At 36.9% G+C, this 25,043-nt stretch overlaps 2 protein-coding genes across 5 annotated transcripts in view; one reads left to right on the forward strand and one right to left on the reverse strand.

Annotated features, from left to right (window-relative positions):
- Window positions 1–3,136: 3,136 nt before the first annotated feature.
- Window positions 3,137–24,474, reverse strand: LOC139969088 (uncharacterized). Of its 2 annotated transcripts, none has more exons than XM_071973857.1 (5): window positions 24,424–24,474; window positions 9,516–9,566; window positions 8,755–8,928; window positions 6,291–8,145; window positions 3,137–5,330 (listed from the first exon to the last, which is right to left on the reverse strand). In XM_071973857.1, exons 1-5 carry the CDS (start codon window positions 24,457–24,459, stop codon window positions 4,687–4,689), a joined length of 2,760 nt encoding a protein of 919 aa, XP_071829958.1. In that variant the 5' UTR covers window positions 24,460–24,474; the 3' UTR covers window positions 3,137–4,686. The 2 variants fall into 2 exon arrangements, with proteins under 2 accessions (XP_071829958.1, XP_071829959.1); XM_071973858.1 differs by lacking the exon at window positions 24,424–24,474 and adding an exon at window positions 11,754–11,789.
- The window catches only part of LOC139969089 (maternal embryonic leucine zipper kinase-like), a 174,330-nt gene continuing 160,851 nt past the window's right edge, over window positions 11,565–25,043 (forward strand). Inside the window, exons 1-3 of one of the 3 annotated variants that reach the window (XM_071973864.1) lie at window positions 11,565–11,811; window positions 17,973–18,273; window positions 19,144–19,329. The gene's annotated coding sequence lies outside the window, so the exon portion shown is untranslated. Of the gene's footprint in view, window positions 11,812–12,046; window positions 12,122–17,972; window positions 18,274–19,143; window positions 19,330–25,043 lie in introns of those variants that run through there. The other 2 variants (XM_071973863.1, XM_071973865.1) reach the window with 2 other exon arrangements.

Genomic DNA, 25,043 nt, shown 5'->3' on the forward strand with positions numbered 1-25,043 from the left:
CTACAAGCTAACAATAAGTCTTCTTGCTGGATTTCTGGCATAAAGGGATCCACTACTACTTTGAAACACAGAAGCAAGCTTCTTGAAACGTCATAACCAAATAATAAAAAATAAAACAGTAAAATAAGGAATGTGTGGGGAGGTTTATATCTCTTTCGAATTTTGAATATGATATGAAATTTTAGGAATTTTTGTTTTTATATAAGCAAGCAGAACAAAGGGGAAGGGGTTGGTTGCATTTATGGACGAAGTATGAAAAAAATAATAAATAAATAATTAATGAAAAACAAGTTTGAAATCTTTCTTGGCACGAAGTTTGAAGGGCTGCCAATACTCCATTTCCACCAATAAAGAAAAACGATTACAAAACCATCTTTCCTCTAGTTTTTCTACCCCTGGACCAACTCGTTTTGATTTAACGCCGCTATTTTAGTGATACAAAATTCACCACGAATGTTTGTTAAACAAAGTTAAACCATTCCGTCTGTCTTGGAAAGGTTTTCAGTGGTTAAGTACATTTCTTTATCCACCCAGAATGGCTTAAGAACAAATAAACAACTATGTTAATTTTGTGAGAATTGGTTTTCTGTGTGAATGAATTTCTTACTTTTTAAGATCAACATCAAATATCATATTTCAATATATACTTATAAGTTGGTATGAGTATGGAATGGAATCTAGATATCTGTACAAATATTATATCTAATACTACAGTGTTTTGTCATTTCATGTCATTGTCTGAAGGAAAAATCCAATTAAAAACAAAGATTACCTTTTGCAGAATTCTTCTGGTTGTGATTTCTGAGTTTTGCAAACATTTCTGTTATGTTCAGATGTCGCCAGGTTTTATTTGAAATTTCGGTAAAATGTGCCAATGTTACTCTTAAGGCCACTTTCACCTTCAAACAGGTTTCCTTAAATAACATACAAATTCCTGATTGAACAAACGAACAAGACAAATTTCTGACCTTTGAAAGCGCAGTCGTTTTTAGTAATAAATGTTGCATGTTGTAAAGATAAACATATGCTAGGGAAGCGAGTTAAAAGCTGTTTGGAAAACATCCACAGGGGATAAAAAGATAAATACTCAGGCAGTTACTACATTAGCCTTAGAACTAGAACAGGAATCTAGGCTGCTTGATTGGGCAAAAACCAAACGGTTATTTCAAAGAACTTTGAAATCATGAAGCGTGTAAAAACAAAAGAAAGTACAGTACACCAGACCAAGTTTTCTTAAATTTCAAACTTCTTTTTAATAAAAACAAAATTGTGAATGTATGTCTTTTTACAACCAAATTATATGATACCTCTTCACTTTTTACAAAAAAATTATTTACAGTGTTCAACAGACTCTTTGAAAGTGACTTTTTAATACCAGCATGCAATAGTGACATTTTTCTGGAACTTCATCTCGCCCCCCCCCCCCCTCCCTGCAAAAAAAACTTAACCCTTAAAAACCACCCTTGTGTTGCTAAGTTAACTCCTTCCTTCCTTTCTTCAAGTGATAAAATGAACATATATTTGTTATACTTCTTTGATGCTAAATTCTACCAACTTTCTCCAAAGCTACTAAATGAACTCTCTGCATTAAGATGGTAAGACTGCAAAGTTTCTATAAATGTAGTCTGCTCAAAAGTGAACTTCCCACAGCTGTAAGAACCATGTCATTTCTTAAATGACTAGAGCCATGTTATTTTTCTTCAGGGCTTTACAAGAGCAGTTTTCATAAAATTCATCACCATGATTCTAGTATGCAACATTCAACTGCCTCAAGAGTTGGTGGCTTCTTGTGAAAACGGAAAAGTTAATACAAACTGTGTCAACTTTTGATGCATGCTTCTCAATCGGGATGGTTGAATATCATCGGGGGGGGGGGGGGGGTGAAAATGCAATTCTTGCATAAAGTAAAATTGCAGATTAGGAGAACATCAGTGATGCATTAATGAGAACTGTAGGAGTAATTTGCCCCCCAAAAAGGAGAGTCATTCAAAAAAAAATTGTAAAATGTGAATGATACAAATCTCGGTATTCAAGAGGTTGAAATCCACTTTGCAGTTTGGTAGGCATTGCATCTTGAATTGTTTTGACCACGATGTCTAGACCATTTTCTTGATTCACTAGTCAAAAATAGATTTTAACCTGGACTATCCTTTGCACTGGAAATTTTGGGCAAGAATCCAAAAGAGTTTGTACAGGTCACTGACTGTGAAAAAAGGGGTGCAAAAAAAAAGGCATAAAAAAAAGAGGCAGATTCAACCAACCGCTTTAACAACGACAAATTAAGACATTTCACCAGTTTACATTTTTTTGTTGCTATCTGAAGCATTTACCACTCCTACCCAATTTCCCAGACCTTCCTGGTGTCTGCCAAAGACGTTTCTTAGCCTACAATCAATGCTGGCACATAATATTTATTTAATATATAACCATCTTGATGAGATATCACCCGGAGGTTCTTTTAGCTCACAGTGCACAGCTATTTACAACGAGACAAATTTGAATGAGCATAAAGGTTGACTGGTGGTTGGTATACAATCAGCCAGGGTCCTTTATTGAGTATAATTAGCTTTATACCCATGTACTTGGATCATGCAAATTATAGTACATAGATACAGTACATACTTATGTGATCATAACATTTGACCTCATTAATATTCATGCATGTATTTGTGTTCATTCAATGTCACTAAGTAGACTGTCAACATGATAACTGATTCCCGGTACCTCCCTTTATATGTTGCCGCAATAAACAATAGATAATCCCTCTTCATTTTGGTATGCACAAGTTCATGAATATTAACATGTATGGCTTATCACGCTATGAATGTTTGGCCATCGGAACTACTAAACATTTTCTGGTTGAGCCTTCCTATGTTACTTGTTCGTTACACCATATCACTCTTTTGGAAATGTGACATACATATGTACCAAATTGTGCAACTACTTTTATTCATTAGCAAATGTAGCATATACTATGATAAAGGCTTCTAGTAATGTCATTTCCTCATAGGACAACCTTATTTACTTATATTCCTTCAACACTTATACTTCAGAAAATATCTTGTGCGGTCTGATCAGTTTTTGGGTTGTGTCTTTTTATTAAACTTGTAACATGAATGAATGCTTTCTTATTTGAAAAAAAAAAAATTCTGTACCACCTAGAAAAGTTGAAATAACAAGTATAAAATCTTGTTTTGAATGATAAACCATTGTGCAACTGACTCCCATTGTCAAACCTAACCAAACTCAAATAGAAAATTCCTGACATGAGGTCACTTCAGACTGAACGATGAACCGTAACATTAGAAGAAATGAAAGAAAGAACTAAAAGTTCTGAATTTTGCATCACACAAACTGCTGCTGCTGCAGCATAGTTGGCAATCTCCATTAAACTGAAAACCAGACAAATTATTACAAAATGAAGTAAATTCCAACCTTTGCTCCTTTCAATTTGAGACTTCCGACGTTAACCAGTGATGTAAATGTAATAGCACGATCATTTACCACTACAAGCATAGAATTCCAGAGTTCTTGTCTTGTGACATGAGCAGTAGTTCCACTAACTTCAATCGCCATTGTTATCTGCACACAAGAGTAGTCCATACCAGTTGAATCATTTAATTGTCTAACTTAACCCTCCTTAAATATCTGTGAATAATACGGAGGGTCATAACATCCAGGGTATGTATAATTTTGATCAGATATTTTTGTACCAATACTACTGATCCTTACACCAACCATTATTGACATTTGCTACATGCACACCATGATATTCCTATACAGTCTTAAAGCTGATTCACAGCCAACAGTCACGTTGTCGTCGACCTATTAAATTACTTTTATTACAGATCAATAGACTGGCCGTCTGTTTTTCTGAAGAAAAGCAAACAAATTATTAGGAAAATGTCCAGTTGTGTCCTTGATGCAAAATGTAAATAAAGAGCTATTAAGAAGATTGAGATAAATCGTGTGTGTAAAGCAACGTAAAACAAAGAATCACCAATATGTACACTGCAGGAGGGGAGGTGTCGGTGTGGTGAATAGAACACCAGCTTTGCGCCAGAAGAACTCACCACAGGATTGACCATACACCTACCATTATTTTTTGTTTTATTTCAGTATCTCCACAGAGTGATGGACTGTGATTCCAATTTCTTATTTTACCTACTTGGGTGTATTAAGTTACAATGTCATGTGATCTGAATGAAGTTGATGCAATGTTAAATCCACCTCCAAAGTTGATCTTGGTCTACCGAACAGGAATGTGGTTGTCTTGGACGACTGATAAAAACTATGCCTTGATTGTTAATTTGTCACATACTGTACTTTTTACCTGAATGGAACAGTTAACAGCTCAAAGTTTGTCAACATAACATTTAATAATGTCAATTACTCCCCCCATCCCCCCCCCCCATGGATTCTCATAACTTCTCACTTGACAGCATCTTTGACAGAATGACATTACTGGAAACATCAATGATTCTTGAAGACGACACAGAAACTTTAAACACAAGTGTGAAGAGGTGATAAAAACGAGTGTTAAAATGCAGTCGATGGAAGCATTTTGGCTGCCGGCAGAAAAATGAGAAAGTTTTGAGTTGTACAAACACCTCACAACCTTCACTCCGATTTTTGTTCCCCAAGTACCAACCTCTCCACCCAAACTCCTTCAGAAGAAGAAATAATCTAACAATCGAATAATTCCTTCTCTTTTTGGATCTGCTTGTGTTTCTCCATGATGGCAGCATTAATCTCATGCATCCTCTTCATCTTTTCTTCCAAGACCGTCTCGTCCTTTGACTTTCGTTTCTCCTTCCTCTTCTCTTTTTTGTCTTCTCTCCTCTCCTTCTCTGACGATTCCCTACGAGACGAGGAAACTCTCTCGTCTCCCTTGCTAGATCTCTCTTTCAGTACTTCGGACCATACATTGTTTTTCACGACTTTTCTTTTGCTCGAGTTGCCCTCGGGACTACGGCCATCGTCCCGGTCACTACCGTTTTTACTCGAATGTTTTAGCTTTCTTTTCATTTTGTGCCTCAAATCGTCTGGTTTAGTAGTGACCGGGGTTTCCTCGTCGCTGGATTGTCTCTTCTCCGAATGGGATACATCTCCCAAACGATTCTCTGATCTATTTGAGCTTTCGTTTGACAACTCAATCTTGCGTACTTTTGGACGGTCGTGTATTTCAGGAAGTTCGCTATCTTCTACATCGTCCGGGGAAGAGACTTTCGGACCTAACCTAGATTTAATCGACGATCGGACGTTTGCGGTGGGTCTGTCTCCGAGCCGGTTCCTTATAGACAACTTCTGGACTATGTCCTCCTCACCATCTGTGAGGAGAGAAATACATGACACGTTAGGTTTCACTGTTTATCAAGCCATTTTTGATAACGCTGCCAGTGTCCGGTCAAGATCATAAAGGACTGTCCACAAAATTGCATATACTATCAATTTGAACTATATTCAAGTCAATGTGGTAAAAACCAGTTTTGTATGTACATACACTGATATTATTGACATGACAGGCTGTTTAATGGATGCATATTGCATAGCAAACTTTTTTTACTATAATCTCAGTAGTTTACTTATATGATAGTTACCAAACATATATGAGATACCTCCAAATTGCCATACAATTTTTTTTGCATTGAACTACTCCCCGAAACCATCCTGAAACCTGCGTCAAGGAAGTAATGAAAAAAAAAAGTATTGCCTCAACTGGGTGGGATTGGAAATACCATCACTAGGTAGGCTTGCAGTTAACCATTCTTGAATTATTCACAAATTTGTGTCTCTTTCATGTCCGTGTGATACATTACTGTACAATGAACTGTAACACTCTCACAGGCCTCTATGTATTTACTCAGTGACAGCTCAGCACAGTGTTTAAAGTCCTGCTCTCTATCAAAATGAGCCATACAGCCCTCGGGTTGGTGGTTTATCCTTACATTATCCATTTCAGAAATCTTCTGACCAGTTGGCACCCCCACAAAACAAATGGTTAAATAAGGGATTGCCACCAATTAAGGGCTGGATGGCTCAGTAGGTACAGTAGTAGAGGCTTGTAACCCTGAGGTCATGGGGTCGAATCCTGTTCTAGCCAAACAATTTCTTTGCTCTTGCTACCACATTTGATAATTTAGTCTCTGCAGAGAATCTTAGAGAATAAGCTGAAACGGAACTTCTCTTAACACACCCACTCCAGCATATCTTATACTAAATAAAATCTACACTCTACAATGTGTGTGCCTGATAAATGATCACATGACTCTAGTAAATTATAGACTCACTTTCTTGGTCTTGGTTAGATGGTCCACTTCCATCTTCTGTAAGCACCAATCTCCTGCTCTTCTTCTCTCGTCTCTCCCTCCTCTTTTCCTTCTCCGTACTCGCTCTGTCCTTTCTGTCGCCCCTCTTCTCGTCCTCTACGTTCCTCTTCTTAGACGACTCTCTTCCACTCTTCCGAGCATCTCCGGAGCCCGAGACTAGACTGCGAAGTCCACCCCCGTTGGCGTCTTCCTCTGACTCGCTTTCCGACACAAAGTCTGACGGTCTAGGTCTCCTTCTGCCTAAATTTATTGTCCCTGACTTTTTGTCGGGAGGAGGTCTGATGCCTCTCCTCTCGGGACTGTTTGACTGTTTGTCCTCCGGCCTGTGATCTCTCCGTCTCCGATCCCTGCCGACAAGACGGGCCCTATCTCTGTCTCTCATTTCATCCATCTTTCTCCTCCTCTTAAAATCTTTCTGATCTTCTTCATCTTGCTTTTTAAGTTCTGAGTCAGTTGGCAGGGTGAGTGACATTACAATTCTCGACTGTGAGTTGTTTTCCTCCACGTTTGGCTTCCTTCCGGCGTTTGTGTGTCGTCCCTTCCGGAAGCGGACATCCTCCGAGTCGGAATCCTCTTTCTCCTCCTCTTCTTCTTCAGACTCTAGAGGGATGTCTGACAGACTCTCCGCGTCGCTCTCCTTCTTGGAATGTATCTTCTTGCCACCGGTCTGGGAACCCATCCCTCCTCCCTTGGCCACGTTGCTATCGCTACTGCGATGCCTGTGCGATGACGAGCTCGAGCTTGGGGTCCTATCGGACTTAAAGGAATCACGTTTGTCCCTGATATAATTCCTTCTCGACAATTCTGATGTCCTATCTGATCTAGGTCCTCTATGCCTAGGTGGGTTATCGCCAGTTTTATCTTTTAACGAGTGTCGATTCTGCTCCCTTCTATCGCTGGAACGGTCGCTCGTCCGTGAGTGGCCCGGAGGATTTTCCAAATTTCTTCCCCGTCTGTCGTGCCTCAACATATCCCTAAGCTCCCCCCCTCTTCGGCCCTCCCTCGATCTATCACCCCTGTCTTTCCTATCTGACACCTTCCTATCACGGTCTGTTCCTGTGGTATGATTACTTGTGTCCCCCACGGAACCTCTTCTCCTATGTAATCTCCTCTCACTCTCACCGTTTCTTCTCGAATCCTCCCTGACGCTCTTTGAAGATCTATCCGCTGGCCTGCCCGACGCTCCCCTACCCTGATCATTTGGCCTATCCCCTAGCCTATCTTTAACACTTCTCCTTCCACTTGAAGAAGATGAGCGTTTGTCCTTATCTCCATCTCTGCTCCGATGATCCCCAGAGACGACCTTACCGTCTCTCCTTTCATTCGACAGATGATTTTCCTGCGATTTGTTTACCCTGTTCTTTCTTGCCTCTTCTTCCTCACCGACATCTTTTTTCCTCCTGCTTTCACTTTCGCTCTCACTCTCTTCGCTTTCGCTACTCGAGGACTCGGAAGATTTACTCTTGCTGCTGCTACTGTTACTACTACTACTACTGCCGGCATTGGAACTCGTCGAAGAAGAAGAAGAATCCGACATCACAGATTTCTCGTCCTCTGAACGGTCTCGGTGGTCAGAGCCGTCGTCCGACATATCCTCTTCGTCTAAATCGTCGTCGTTTTCCGATCCGGACGATTCGACCCTTCTAAATCTGGCCGGTTTGGCTGCCTTACTCACTTCTGCTTTCGCTGCTGCCAGGGCTTTGGCTTTTGCGATCCTTTCGGCCTCGGCTTTCCTCTTTTCTTCTTCTGGATCTACAATCTGGATGGATATCAGGTTGCCTTGCCTTTCAAATGTTGCGGGAGCAGCCTTAGGTTCCTAAAAAATCAAACAAAATTGAAAGTATATGATGAAAACTGAAATTAATATAAACCCAAGTTGAAGCTGAAGCACAATCTAGCCATGGTTTCTCTTTATCACTTCACATTCTGCACGTTCCACTGATCGCATAGTTTTGAATGTTAATAAGCCTCATAAGATGAACATATAAACATTGGTCTTTAAACGAAACTTCTGTATAAGTCACCAGTCTGCTGCTTATAATAACACCAAAGTTGCATTTGTTGGATCACCATTCCAAATATGAAAATCATACACATTTTCCTTTCGCAGTGACTGTGGTTATACGTTTTCAGACACTTGACCCCTGTTGATCTCGAATGACCTTTAACTGCCACAAAAAGATGGCCTTTGTGACCACTAAGTTGACTCTACATACCAACTATGAATTGAATCAATGTTGACCTCTGTTGATTTCAATAACCTTCGACATCCCCCAAGACAATACCGTTCTTATGCTCGATAAGAACAATGAACATAACATGTACAAATATTCAACCATTCCATACGGTTTATTGAATTTATCATCAACTCATTGCACCATATTATCATTCCCACTGCCTTCCGCAAGCAGCAAAGAGTACTCACTTTGGGAACGCCATCATCTCGTTTGGTCTTTAGAGCGGCTAACCTCAGCGCGTGCAAGTCCTCTTCTTCCTCTTCTGGCATCTCATCATTCTCTTCGTCTTTATTTTCCCCCTCTCTGGTACCTTCTGGGAGAGGACCTTCCTGTGTTTCACTTTTGCCTCCAATAGTTGATTTCTATATATGGAGAAAAATGTGACAGTGTGCATTGTTTAACACATTCCAACAATAACTTCTGTTGAGCACTAAGGAAACGTGATTTAACATACTTTATCCATAAATTAAATTAGATATTGTTCAATACAAATAACAAGTTGTCAAACTTAATGGATGGAGAAAATGTTACATTGCAAAATGCGACATACAGTAATTGCAAACATCTACCAATTTCATGGTTTCTTGCAATGCTCTTCAATGTGATTACACAGAGCTGGTAACTTACCACTGAAGTAAAAACATCATATCTCCCTGTTTATCATTTCAAGGTATGAATGGAAATATCTATAAATTGTTATAAAGTTTGACAAGCAGTAGTGGCAGTTTTGGCAGTTAAGAGCAAACTAAGGGAGGAAAGACTTTTTTCAACACATCTCTGACCTCATACCATGCATGCTAATCAGATTATTGATGAGGTAAAGTTTAAGATCCCTTTAAATGTCTAGTGTGACTTAACCTTGACCACATTCCCAGATTCCTGATGATGGCAATGTTCCTGCTCATCATGTAATGATGCCACAAAACAAAAGGAAAAAGGAAAAGATTACCGTTTTGAGAGAGGCAAGAACAGCAGATCGTAGTGATTCCAAATCTGGATCCTGTTGATAGAGTAATAAAGAATAGATTACATAAATTTGAATGTGGTTTTCACAGAAAAACACAAACAAAACCTCTGGATTATAAAGCGTATAATTTCCTTTTTGTAAGCAAAGGCTTAAAGGGTTACCTAAAGCACAGAAGAAATCATGTGGTAAAAAAAAATTCTTCAAAATCTAAAAGATTTTTTCACCTAATATTAGTTCTAGAATTTAGATGATCTTATGAATGAGGATGGCAACATTGTAAGGCTTGAATAGATCAACATTTGTGTGTTTTTCTCTACCATTAAAATAACTTAAGTCCCCACCAACGAGGACTTTGATACCATTAATATGTGTAAAAGTAAGTTGGCCTGACGTTTCGATCCTAGCAGGATCTTCTTCAAAGGCTTAACGACAAGTAACAGTAACAGAAGGGACAAAAACATGCACAGAATTCAGACAGGTTAATGAGCATGGTGAACACAAAGAGATAAGCAGTTTGCTAACAGTTTTATTTTATTTTGATTTACCATTAATATATATCAGAAAGCCAGTTACCTTTGTCATTCCTTGCTATACAATTTGCTCAAATTCAAAAAAATTGAAAACTATCTGACTAATGTAGAACTATTTATAAGTGAAATTAGTTAATTAGTCCAAGAATAAAGTGAGAACCAGAAAAGATTTGTAGGAATCCCTTGTGGGCATCATCCATGTCATTCACTCATCAGGATTTTACAGCATAGAAGTCTGAGCAAAACTTTTCAATATCCAGAAAAAACAGTCTTCCTATGTGAAATATAGATACATTTTACCAGCTTTGAACCCCTTTAAATAGTTCTTCAGAGTTGCATGACATTGTCTGTATATTATGAAACATTTTTGAGAAAATGAATAAGTTTTAGAAAGATTTGAGATAACCACGCAATCACCATCGCATATATTTCTTTGCCTCCGGCAATGAATCAAAAAGGGATTGTGATTATCATGTGCATGTTTTTATTTGTTTGGGTAAATTTATCGAGCACAAGTAACTAAATTTGTTGAGAGAATTTAGCTTCAGCATAACCTACTGTATGAACATACATTTTTAAACTGCAAGAGCTCGCATGAACCGTGCATTAGGCTTCATCATGGTACAGTACCAGGTACAGTAGAATGATTCACAGAATGTGTATATCAGCTACCTTACACTTACTAATTACAACATTATTTTAACACAGATCTAATTAAATATTTGGAATAAGGAGAGATCCAGGCCTCCACAACTCAACAAAAGTACAGTAAATATGTTAATGAGAAATGTCTAACTTTGGTAATCAAAATGGAACAATGCCGGATATTTTGGGGAGTGACTCAAGGGCTAGTCATGTACCTGTTTATCAATACCTTTTCTAGTTCCACAGAAATCCAGAGCTAATCATTTCACTTGGATGTAGAGCTTCTGTTCATTACCACGAAGGTAAAAGGACAGTGAAAGCAAACCAAATGTTCCTTAAAACTATCCATATTGACATTCACTTATGTTTGTCAAAATTGAGTGTTTACCTACAAATAGAGTTTTTCCAGTAGCCTGATATTAGCTAACGCATTAGAAGAATTAGCTTGACTAGCTCTTCCAGGCCTGCGACAACACTAGTGTGAAGACTGAAATATACCGCAATAGATATTAAAGGCAATGCTCTTACGAACAGAATTCTTGTAATATTCGCCAAATGACGATTATTCCTTTACCTTAACATTCCTGAATTTCTGTAAGAAAGGAATTGATTCACAACCTCCAGGGAATTACTATTGAACACTTTTAGCAATTTTGAATGAACAGAAATGAGGGACATCCTAACATATTTTTATCATAACACTATTAACAGTAACAGTGTCCACATCTTAACATTAGGCTTGCCGTAGTTCATTAAGCCTTATGTTAGGCTACCCGAACATGCGCATCACACTGTCGCTCAAACAGCTAGCATGATAGCATCCTAACGTTAGTAATAACATGCAGTCTACGTTAGTCATGGCATTAGCAAAAAGCAAACGTTGAACGCAAACCGCAACTTGGAAACTTGAATTTAGTACAAAGAGTCAAGTTTAATTCCCTTTTGTCCAAACGATGACTTTATAACATTAACTATTTACATAACAACTGGACAAAGATTGACTCGGACTGTCTGTGTGACAAATACTTCAAAGCTGGATGCTTACCTCGTCTGTGTTGGTCGCCATTTTCTCTAACGTTGGGAGTAAGACAAGGTGATAAATGGTAAGTTTGATGTAAGATTTATATGCTTTTTCCAAATTTTCTAATGAAATTTTCTACTTGTTTGAGGAATATTCCCCAAAATATTATAAAATTATCATATGGCTAAAATATAACTGACTTAACGAATTTTATAAACAAATTGGGTCTTTCATATGTGTAATATTTTATTTACCCCTGTCAAAAGATTGACTATCTCAGCAATCATTGGTTCAAAGCTAATGAATGGTGCTTAGAGTTAGCATTGGGTACTGTATTCAAAAACTTACAAGTATGGGATTACTATAGATTTTAAACTTTCGACAATTTGAAGGTAAAGAATAAGTAGAACTACCTTTTTCAAAATTGATGTTATTTTGTTAATCTTAAAAATCGTGAGTAACTCGTTAACGCTGTCTAATTAATATCTTTTACAATATCAAGATATGTTTGTATGATCGTGCTCGAAATATAGGCCTGTTGTTACTAGCCTAAGCCTACTGTATGTTAAGTTACTAAGTACTAGTACTAGGCCCTGAGTAGGCCTCAAGAACAAGTACAGTAGTACTGTACCAGCCTACACATGATTTAGTAACATTGATGTGAGCTGTTCGAACTTAACGTTACAGTTGGCATGTTAACAAAACAGGACCCTCCCACTCACCATTAACCTGATCATGTGCAGCATCTTTTCCTTTCTAAGGGATGTGATACCCACGTCATGTAACATCATGATCGTAATTAGTAATTTAGTTTCAATATAGGCCTAAGTTTATGTTGAGAGTGGATCAAGTTATTTGTTTTTCCTGCCCAGACTCTAGTCTAAATCTAGTAATGGTTGAATAGCGCAGGCCTAGGACCCCAGGCTACTTATGGTTCTAGGTTGGCCTAAATGAGTATAGTCAGTATTGCGAAGTTTGGAACACTGCGAAGTACCCCTAAGAAATACACGATTTCACCATGATAACATATAGCAACAGCCAATTTCACTAAAAACTACAAAGCTACAGTGATTTTCTCTCCAAAATGACCTGTGTGCAAGTGAGTACTGTACTTACATATTTGTCAATAAAATGACTGAGATCTATGATCTATGTTATAATTACTGAAAGAGCAACTGTGCCACCAATTTTATCACCAGCGCCACACTGCGGGCAGGGTGTCCGAACTTCGCAATACTCTAGCAAAGAAATAGCAGTTCCACAATCACGAAGAAACTTCTTGGAATACAACGTGAAAGCAGTTTGCAGGAAAGAAAGTTTGCTGTGTATCGTAATATAACACACTTCTCCCACCATATCAAGTATATTTTCAGGTGATTTATACCAGAAGATATAGTTTTGGGGTGCTTTAAGGCTTAGGTGTCCGAACTTCGAAGTGTCCATGCTACATGTTGTTAGGCCTGTTGTGTCTGTTGCACCCAAAACCTATGATTTTGCAATAGGCTATAGGCCTAGTACTGTAGTAGCTTACCAGTCAAAACGTCCCTTTACCAAAACGTCCCCGTACCAAAACGTCCCCGCATAGTGCACTATGGGGAGGGTGTTGGGGGGTCAAGAGTATTAGACAGAACACTTTTAATAAATACATCAGTAGTTTTTAATGTTGTTTAACATGGTCTCCTTGAATGAAGATACAATGTTACCACTGTTTGCCCTCGCAAGCATGTTTTTGTAGAGCTGATGTAACTCTCATATACGCCACTTTAAGCTGCTCATCAGAGCATTAATACAGTAACTTATAAAAAAGATGTTTTAGCTCATTCTTTGCATCATTACTATACATACAGTATCTTACTAGTTTTGTATTGAAAAAAAAAGCTTCTAATTGTGACCAAATTTGACCTTGAAATGCCCAAAATATTGGTAAAATGTGATGTTTGAGGGCGCTGTTCACAGGCATCGTTGGGCATATGACCCTGAAAATGCAGTTTATTTGTAGTCCTTATGCTAGTGGACCACCCTCTTACAGTAATTGTTAAGCACCTGTATGCTAATGCTAAGAAGTTGTTGTCATTTTAATTACTCAAATCGGCTTGTGCAAGCATTTTCATACTATATATGAACCAATTGATTTTCGCAATTTTCGAGTCGTCAATTTATAGAGTACTGTAGATAACACAAAATACACAACTTTTTTTGACTTGAGTTTTTAAAAATAGGGTCAATACACTCCTGAAAATTGGTATTTAAAGAAAAATTGAAATTTACTCACAGGCCCAAATTGGACCCCCAATTAGGGCCAGTTCTAAGTGAGATTTCTTAAGTTTGAGGGCGCTGTTCGTAAAACATACGAACTGCTTGACTTTTCTTTTGCACTTTTCCCGTACAACTACTGTACCACTGGACAAGGTTCCTATGCAAATTAAAACTCAAACATGCCTTTGCTAGTGAATATAGAGCACACTAAGTAGGGCCAGAAAAGGCCCCTATCTCATAATCTGCCATTTTAATTGCTTATTACGAAAAATTGAGACCGTAAATTTTCCTCAAAATTAGCTAAATTCGAAGACTGGGCACATGTCTTCCACAATATCTGCAATATCAGACATAAAATACTTTACATTTATTCAAAAGATGCCTCCAAACTTGACACAAATTTAGGGCTCTTAAAATGCAATCTGGATTTGGTTGCTAGGCGGGGCCGTATCCTCGCAACCAAAAAGTTTTTAAAAGTTTTTTTGCCCAATTTCATCCTTTGAGACATATGGCAAGATATCAATTTTAGGCAATTCTGAAGGGGTCGACATGGAGGCCACTGTTGATTTGGCATGGATTGACCCATATATATATATATATAGTTGAAATCGTAGTGAGTTGGAAAGTACTGTATGTACATAGATAAACACACGGTACATTAAACACAATGATTGATCACCTAGTTTGTGAATTAAGCAATATTTATAGTTGAATCTGTGTGGCTCAACTAGGGTGGTCAGGAATTTGTATTCCAATAGTCTGTAAACAAAAAGGTCATTTAATTAATGCACAATACATGAGAGGACATCATTGCCGTGTAACGTCTGCGGTAACTTTAACTTAATATAATATAAAAAACACAGGCCGAACAGATACCAATCTCCCATGTTTTTTTTCCCCGCCACAAATGTTACTTGTCATAAAATATTAACATGATTGTGATGATATTAGTGTACTTAAAGAACTGAACATTATTGCAATAGGGAATAACGTAAACTGTAGTGCTCAGTCTAGCAGTTTGGGCACCCAGTTTGCATTGCGATACTATTACATTATAATATTACATCCCGTAATGGTGTCAGGCATACAGTAGTGTTTAAACTTGCGATACGGTATAAATTATTCCTTGCTGCATTAATACTTTGCTTTTAGACAATGTTTAGTAGTATTTTGGAGTAAACATTTCTTGTTCAAGACATACATTATTTCCAGTACTTAGCTAATTATGCAATGCATGCACAAGGAAATTTACTGTATACTGTATATATGTCTTGACCTCAGTACAGTAAGTACTGGAAAGTATGTACATGCTTTGTACATAATGTGTTCATAGTATGTACTAATGTACAGTCTACAGTAGTATACTAACATAAATGTACATAATACATACTATGTACAGTACATAGTATGTACTAGTACAGTATGTACATAATAGTATGTACACTATGTACACTATGTACATGTACTGTGCTAGTACAGTATACATAACAATATGGTGCAGTCATAGATGAACTACCAGTGAAGCAATTAATGACTTTTAAGTGTAATTGAGGGTACTGTATGTGTTAAATGTGCCAGGCCTATTACATGATAATATTACATCCCCTAATGGTGTCGGGCATAGTGATTAAACTTGGTGTAACATATTTTGTCCAGCATACAGCATATATAGCCAAAGTATGTAAAGTTTATGTAAAGCGAAAGATCAAGCAGTCATCTCTTGCATATATGTGTGAGTAATTCTTTGAACACAATAACCTATATATATTAATTAATTATGATAAAGCAGGGATAGAACAAGACAAAAAAATGTTTACGTTTGGATTTTTCATTCTTACAGTTTTTGAGAATGTACCAAACTGGCTTAAAATACTATATACATACTGTACTGTACAGTATAAATACCATAAATATATATATATTAAAGTGCTGTTATCATGAAATAAAACATGCTCAAGAGCACTGTACAAATGAACCAATACCTATATAAAATTACCAAACTTAAGAAAACCTAAACGTAATAACAACAGCAATAGAAGTGATATTTCGGTACACATTAGTGCCCCCCCCCCCCAAACAAAAAGAAAAAAGAAAGTGTTTCGACCACTATAATGGACATTTGCATTATAATGAAGCTGTAATAAACAAAAGTGAGAAATGGTTTCAAAATATCCAGCACTGTAACATGTTACTGTATATACTGTACACAGTAACTACAGTATCCATGACAATATTTTTGTAATCTTCTGTGACATTATCAAGGCAACATTACTGTAGTACTGTGATTAGCAATAAACTACCACAGTAAAAGTTAAATTTGCAAGTTTTACAGACTTAGCAATATATTATTGCTGCCCAGTTCCGACCGTAAAAATAAACCTTGGTACCAGTCTTGTACTGCAGTGTGTATCTCAAGACTAATATTCTGTGCAATTTTTGAATAATATTAAATTGGTAGTACTCTGCATGGCACTGTTTGAATAGCTTCAATATGTCAGTATTATCTTTGGATACTATATATAGGAGTGACAGTACAGTATGTCAGTACTTACATAATATATTTTTTTCTGATCCATTTGAAGTTAATACACCAGTGCATCCTGGATGTAGGTTAACGTTGATTAACGTGCCGATTGGGTTATACAACTACTGTAAAGTGGATTACTTGTTAAGATGTATACATGCAGAAGAAAATGGCTAGAACTTCGTGTACAATGATTTAATGAAGATACTAATTATGTAGATAAATTGGTAAGTAACAAAGGTATGCCAGGCGTAAATGTCTCCGCATTCCTTAAAATACTTTTCCAAAAATAAATTCTGTATATATCTTTGATGATGCGGCCTTGTTATAAAGGCTGATTCTTGTCAAGCTCAGAATATTTTATAAGTCAATTTTAGCCACTAATCTGTAGAATTTGAGACTCCCGTTCAATTTCAACACACGTATCAATGGCTTTACAGCGAGACAGGTGTCCCTAATTTGGCTAAACTTGTCTAGTGATGCTTGAAAATGGCGAGCTCTAATATCTTGCATTGGTATTTAGACCAGAAAGAGATGTTTTTATCTTCTAGATTCCAATAAGTTCTTGACACGGTACAGAGAAATGTATGTTATAGTACAGCAGCTTTATAGACAGCCTCCTGTAATTGAGTAAATTAGGCTATATCTATCTGTGCTACAGCACTGTACAGTAGATGATACAGTAATATGCTAATTACATATGTAAATTAAAAATGACTGATGAATAATTCATTCATGAAAACAATTAAATTTGATAAATTTTTTATGACATTTTTATAATTAAACTTGGTAAATAGTAAATACTGTATGTACTACTGTACCCTAGCTGAAGCTAAATGTTCTGAAGTACAAGGACTCGATATTTCAGCCAATTCAGCCTTTTTCATGCAGAATTATGATAGAATGCATTACTATTTTACCTGCACACAAGAAACTGCATGGTTGTGATTTACTAATTACTGTAGTTCTAAGCCTTCTGAACAGACTGTACTGTGCAAACTCTAGTTAATGTTCCACAGTAATGCACCTACAGTACTAAGTATTAAACAGTCTACCATTGTATATAATCCATACATTGCAGTTTGTGAATTAGTGTCTTCCTCATCTTGGACATACATGTGAGAAACTTGCAGAGAATACTGTACTTAAGCTGACATCAAATTGAGGTAAAAAGTCAAGCAGCGCACTACTGTACATACAGTATATTCTGCAGCGAAAGTGTAATTATGGACTGTAAATGTTGGATGTCCCCATAAGCCTCACTACCATTCTGTAATTGAAGGCACCACTTATTTTCATTACCAAAAAGCTGTTTTGTCTATTATAGCCCACGGGCTCATGTGTGGCATGACATCACCACAACTCAACGACCGATCATGTATTTAATAGCTATCATTCCTCTCTCTCTCCGTCTCTCTGTCGATAAAAACTTTGTTTGTTCTTCGGTCTCCTCTCCCTCGCAGAGCTCCGTAACCTACTTTGGATGACGTCGAAGGAAATTCCTGAGAGGGCTTCAGGTGTAATCTCTGGATCTACGGAATATTCCTTGGATTAAAGTCAGCGTGTGGACCAGTCTCGAGCTCCCTGTCTGTTGATTTGCTTGAACACGATCCTCCTCGTTAACTCGCTCAGATATCTTGTATGGATACTGAGTGCAGCTAGTTAGATTTACTGGCATACCAGCATCTTAGTTGAATGCAGCGACGAAGCCAAATATTGATCAGCAATAACAGTCGTAAAATTGATTCTCAACCAATTTTTAGGGTGAGTTTTTTAGCTGGTCGCTTTATAAAGCATGAATTTCATCTACATTGCTCTTAGAACCTGTACAGTAGATTTAGACCCATTTTTTGTTTTAATTTTATTTTATATAGTACAGCATATCATGCTTATAGATACAGTAGTGCTTAGCAAGTGTTGTGATAGAGCTATCTAGCTTATTGTACATACAGACTTAAAAGAATAGTCCAAGTCAAAATTTCTTTCTGGTATGTTTAAAGGAACATAATCTAAGCATTCTAGTGAAATTTGCATTCAATTCCTATGTACCGTCTTTGAGATATTGACAGTTGAAGTTGCAACCTTTTGTTCCAAAAGTGAACTTGTAGCAAACAGATGTGACATCATTGGTGCACACTAATAAAAAATGTTTTGTTTTTTTCCTTTAAAATTTACGTCTAATTTTATACTCCACAATCTCAAAAACGGTACATACTGTAGGAATTGAATGCAAATTTCACCAGAATGCTTGGATTAAGCTTCCTCTTTAACATATTAAAAAAGAAATTTTGACCTGGACTATTCTTTTAATAAAACAGTTCTACAAAATGGTGATCTTGCATCCAGGTCAGTTATTATGTTCACTAGATCCATCTAAGCCTACTGTGCATATACTGTATGCGCCTTGTATTGATTCGCTGTCTGACATGTACAGTAAAACAAGGAAATGTAACTAATGTCCTAAACATTCAAGGACTTGGTACTGTATATCAATTTTTTTCCCTTTTTCTTCTTTTGAATTATGTATTACCGTATGGTCGAATTCAAGTTGCCATGGTAACAACCGAGCAGTACTGTATAAACATTTGCTTTATATTCTATGCACCCACATTCTGTTCATTTTTGTTGGATTAGATGTGTTACTGCCTTTACAGCATCCTCTCCACTCTCATCATTCACTCTCGGCTACGGGTACACTACTTCTTTTGATGTGAATAAATTCAGGATTGGCATTCCAGCTGTGTTTTGTCTGACTTTGTTGGATAGTTATTTTACTGTATAACCTCCAGGGAAGACGCCCACCATCCATACAGAAAGAGTGTAAGTTACTCTGTTTTTCTTTCATTTTGCTATTCTTTTCTTTTTGTTTCGTTTGAACTGTTTTCCTTTCTGTTTTTCTCTTCTTTTCTTCACGCAGGGTATAATTTATCCAGTACTTATCGTATCCCAAAATGCTATGAAAAAATTTGCTATGTATATTCAGTACATACTGTACAAAGGTAAAGAAGTACTGTACAGTGCAGCTTTCTACACATAGGAACTGAACTGTAGAACTTTATAAGTATAAGTTGCTATGTACTGTAAATATTTACAAAGTTAAAGAAGTACAGTGCAGCTTTCTACACATACTGTAGGAACTGAACTGTAGAACTTTATAAGTATAAGTTGCTATGTACTGTAAATATTTACAAAGTTAAAGAAGTACAGTGCAGCTTTCTACACATAGGAACTGAACTGTAGTTATAAGTATAAGTTGCTATGTACTGTAAATATACAAAGGTAAAGGTGCGCAGTGTAGCTTTCTACACATAGGAACTGAACTGTAGTTTTATATTTTTTTTTCATTGAGAGATTAGTGTTTATTTCCTATTTCAATGAAAACTAATTCAACTGCAAATATCTGGCAGGTCTGGATAATTAGCTGATATATCTTGTACTTAATTAAATTGTAATTATGATGGTCCAGTACATGTATAGTTTGAAGTGATATATTCCAAGGATAACTCTTTATGCTTGCCTGTTTAACACCAGAATACTTGAATTGAATCTGTTCCTCTTTCCTGAGTCAAATAAATACATGTTTTTGCCCCTGGGCTATCCTTTTTAGAAAGTCACAATTACTCCATATTGTAAAATGATAGTCCCCTTTTCTCTTCCATGCTTCCCTTTTAATGCAGCTGGTGTCCAGTCCTTTAAATAATTACTTAAAGGGTGTGAAGACTCACACAAAAAGAAATGTCTAATGCCGGTAATCTGACCTACAGTACTGTAGTTTCGAATGAGGTGTAACAGAAGTGTTAGACACCACCATCGATCCCAGAAAATACACACACAGCTTGCTACCTTCGGTAATTAGACACTAGTTAGTGTACAGTCAGTACATACAGCTGCGGTCAATACCCACAGCACAGTGTAGAAACGATACTGCGATGGACATCTCAGGTCGAGCGAAAGATATAACAAGGTATCACGTTTCATTACTGTCTTCATTTTGTAGCAACAGGAACAAAACGTCACTTGCAAGCAACAGAAAGTTACTGTAACTTTGTCAGATGGCAGCATGTGATTTGGGGCGAGTCTTCAATGCCTTTAAACATTACTTTCTCTACTGAGCCTAAACTTCTCGTCCAAGCAATAGAATTAGTATGGTATAGTGTTGTATAGTACAATAGCACTATGAGGTCATTCTTGTCAAAAAGTCCACTTTACTGCATACATACTGTACTACATAGGTAATTTTTTACTCTAATTATATCTAGGTTATATTTAAAGTACAATACTGTATTTGTTAAAGTATTTCTCAAGGGTTCTAGGAATCTAACAGAAGCATTTCAAACTTTATTCAAATGTGATGATTGTGGATAAACCCAAAGCGTCAATCACTGAATGCTAAAGCCTACATACAATATCTTTTACAGAGTTGAGTTTCAGAGTAACATTTTTTGACGGAGGTATTAGATTAGCCAGCTGATGCAACGAAACATAAAATGATAAACTATATATTCAAGCAACAAAGTAACTAATAAAAATTGATCTCCTATTCAATTATAAATGTGCATGCTTGGTGTGATGTTGCCATGACAACCGGTTGAGCTAGAAGACCATCTGCACACTACACTACTACTTTTTATGTGATTATCTCAGTAATTTAATTAAGTGCTTTAATCATAATGACTACTTTGACAGACTTTTCAAGAAACTTGTGAGGATCATGCACGACTCTTGATGTACTCTGGATGCACACTGCAGTTATAGTCCCTCGCTTTTTCTGCTCCACTTTTTGTGTGTACTGTCATCCAGGCTGTTGTTTGTTCAAAATTTTGCTAATAACACAGGGAATAACACAGGGAATAACGCAGGGAATAGACACAGGGAATAACGCAGGGAATATACACAGGGAATATACACAGGGAATAACACAGGGAATAACACAGGGAATATACACAGGGAATAACACAGGGAATAACACAGGGAATATACACAGGGAATAACACAGGGAATAACACAGGGAATAACACAGGGAATATACACAGGGAATAACACAGGGAATAACACAGGGAATAATTTACTGTGCAAATTTTGGGTAGCAGCTCTGAATGCTCAGCTTAACTTATGTCTCAGATTATAAAGATGTACATGTTGGTTCCTCAGAGAAAAACCTGGCACTATACAGTAGATGCAATTTTGCACTTTGTATTCAGCCTTGAAATTGGCAATTTTTTTGCGTTGCATTTTTGTGTTGTGATCAGATACAAGATATATTATTACCTGCAACAGACAATTCAAATCTCACCATAAATTTATAAGTACTTTAAAAATAAGTTATATTCATCAACATAATTATGATTGGTGTAAAAAATTCACGCTCGGATCTTCACAGGCCACTGAGAGTTTGAACAAAATTCATACCATTACATTTACCAAAGGGTACCATCCTATTCAAATGAAGTTGGTGTCAAATTTTGTACTTTAACACTGGAAAATTGGTTTGAAATAATTTTTAATTTCCTTTTAATGCTGAGCTAATTTTTGTGTGGTTATTTGTAAATTTTTGATAGTTACAATATCTGCATGACATTCAAATCCATAAACAATGCTTAATGCATTTCAAATTAGAAAAAAGGAAAGAAAAAATTAAATTTTTAATTTGCATAATTTTGCATAGATTAAAAAGTCTGAGTTACTAAAAGGTTAAAATAAATTTCCAATCATTAAAGTTTTTAAACCAAAAATTTATGTTTAATATCAGGTGAAAAGGAAAAATATTTTAAGTAATTACCTGGTTGGTGTAGGCCAATTAAGGGAATAATTTGGATTTAGATGTTTATTTATCAGTTTTGAATGTGTGAATGTACTGTACATTGTTGCAAAACATTATTTCAGATGAAGTAAATTCTATCGATATTTTTTTTTTTTTACTATGTTGACTCGTCTTAAAAGACTGACATACTCCTTACTGTACATCTACATGTACTGTATTCCTCGTTGTGTGATCAACTATAGTCCAGTCGTTTTTACATATATTCAAACTTCCTATAATAGTTATAATTAGTCAGTTACAGTATAGTCAGCTGGTGTCTTTGAAGTTGGCAAAGGCTTGGTTCATGCAGCTGTTAGAGTGTCCCCCTCACAATCCTTAGGTTCCAGGATCAAAATTCCGCCAGGAGCCAGATTCTCTTGACCTATTCAAAAATCGCTGCAGTGCAGTGGTGATGTGCAGAGTCTTCTGTGGATTTGGTACTGTATTTCTGGTTTGTGAACTTGGCTGGCAAAGGGTTTGTTTCTGTTCTTTAATTGGTTTTGAAACAATTTTGTTCATCATGGCTGCACTGCAGTGATGTCAACTAGGGTGCCTTTGCCTACCTCAGTATTTGAGAAAGTGGTCGGATGCTTGGGCATGCACTCTTGTCCGTCGGATGGGGACGTTAAATGGCGGTCCCGGAAGAAGGAATGGGATCGAATTCACACCCCAGTGACCCCTGCCTCGTTATCCTCTGAACACTTATCGAACAGAGAAGGCTTGATATAAGCCGGTGTTCATCCAAGATCTAACATGGATATGGTCTCAAATAAGCTACTGTAAGGCTTCCTGATCCTTGGGTCCCTAAACTAAACTATGCTCTTAGAGTAAACTCACATACATGTACGACAGCTACTAGCTGTACACATGCGATCATGCTATATGATCAATGCTAACAGCTATGCCCTGTACTACTGTAGTTAGCTTGCAGGAAACTGGCATCTGTAGATTCTGCAGTAGATTCAGTAGTACTGTATCTTAAACATCAAGATAACAATTGATAAAATCTGTCAGTAGTAATTTGCAAACATGCGCAACAGGATGCTAATTTGATATGGATGTCACCGTAGAACACTCTTTAGTAAGTGTCTCCTGAGCAGTGGATAATATCTCTCAAGTATGGTAACTTACAACTCGATTTCTCTCTCTCCCTTCTCGGTTGGTCTACATTCTGTTTTGAACATGTACTGTACATATTTATACTGCAATGCATATATTACAACCATAATAGCCTACTTGTAATATCCATATTCAAGATGATACTGTATGTTTAAAGATAAAGTCAATGTGCCATTTCGGAGCAGCTGTAGGCGAACGTTGTTTGCAAGGCTTCCACTGTGCAGCGTCTATCAGATCAAGCAGATATCTCTGTCATTTTCTTAAATATTGCTGATGTGGCATTATAAGAGATCCAAAGCCAGGAGGTCATTTTGATTACTTGAAATCCTTAGGAAACATTGTAGATGATATGATCATATATCCTGCTGTTCAGTTTATTCAAATTATGAATGGGAAAATATTGCTTTTAAAGTCCCAAAACACCCCGGGGGCTGCTGATTCGAAAGTTGAAATTTTATGAGAATAAAGTAGGCCTAATAAGCTATACATTTTCATCAAGGATACTTTCTTTTCTCTTCTCAATTTTTTCGACTGATCATTTTATCAGATAATGTCGTCGAAGACGACTCCATGAACACAGTAAAATAACTTTGGCTTAAAGAGATTTAACAAATGGCTCGTAGTAAAAACAGATGAAGATGGATGGAGATTAGGTTGGGCATTTGTTTGAATTTGAGTGTACAATCGTGTGGAAATAAACACATACAGTACAAGTAGCGAAGACTAATGGTAAATTGTCGTACAAATTTACTGTTAACTATACAGTTGAGGTACAGACTTGCCTAGTATAATGGCTTGTACAGTAAAGTGCCTGTCTGCGTCCGGCAGTTCTGAATACCGCCCAGCAGAAACAGTATTTTTAACTCTCCCCCCCCCCCCCACCCTGCAGTTTTTTGATGATTAATTTAACAAATTTTACCATCACTACAATATGGGTGAATATTTTGCACAGAAGTTAGTGTCGAACTAGGAAACCATTTGCCATCTAAGCTTACTTCATTTTCATAGATTTTCCAAAGGTGAGGGGGCATCCCCAGCCGTGATACCCATCCCTCAGAACTTGCATCACACTGTAACAGCACAAATATTCCTGGGCACATTCCTGAGTCGGGTTATTCCATGAAGAAATGGACATGGGCCTAAATATAAAGGAAAAGATGACAGTGTGCCATTGGTCAATATCATGTTGTTAAATACAAATCTAGGAAAGGGATTCATATCAAAACTTCAATATCAATTAACCTTTTTTTAAGAAATTGCAAAATGAATCAGTATGAAGTTTTCATTCTAAAGTTCTTTGACCGAATTTCAGCTTCCGATTTCCTGTCCAGAGAGTTAATTTGTTTTTGTTGAACACATATCATAGGCATTAAGGTAAGGTGCTACATCACTGCACACATTTTGAATACCTTTTCACAAAACTGTTCTTATGTATGCTTTAAAGGATTGGTTCAGTTGTCATACTGTACATGTTTATGAAATATGAAAGAGGACAATAAAGGAAACACAACATTTGGTGAAAAAAACAGTTCAAATATCTTTTTCGGTTAAAGAGATATTCAAGTGTAAAATTTTATCAGATTGTGTAGAAACTGCTGAAATCTGACTAGCTGTG

This window comes from Apostichopus japonicus, chromosome 6 (genome assembly GCF_037975245.1).
Source record: "Apostichopus japonicus isolate 1M-3 chromosome 6, ASM3797524v1, whole genome shotgun sequence".
NCBI lineage: Eukaryota > Metazoa > Echinodermata > Holothuroidea > Aspidochirotida > Stichopodidae > Apostichopus > Apostichopus japonicus.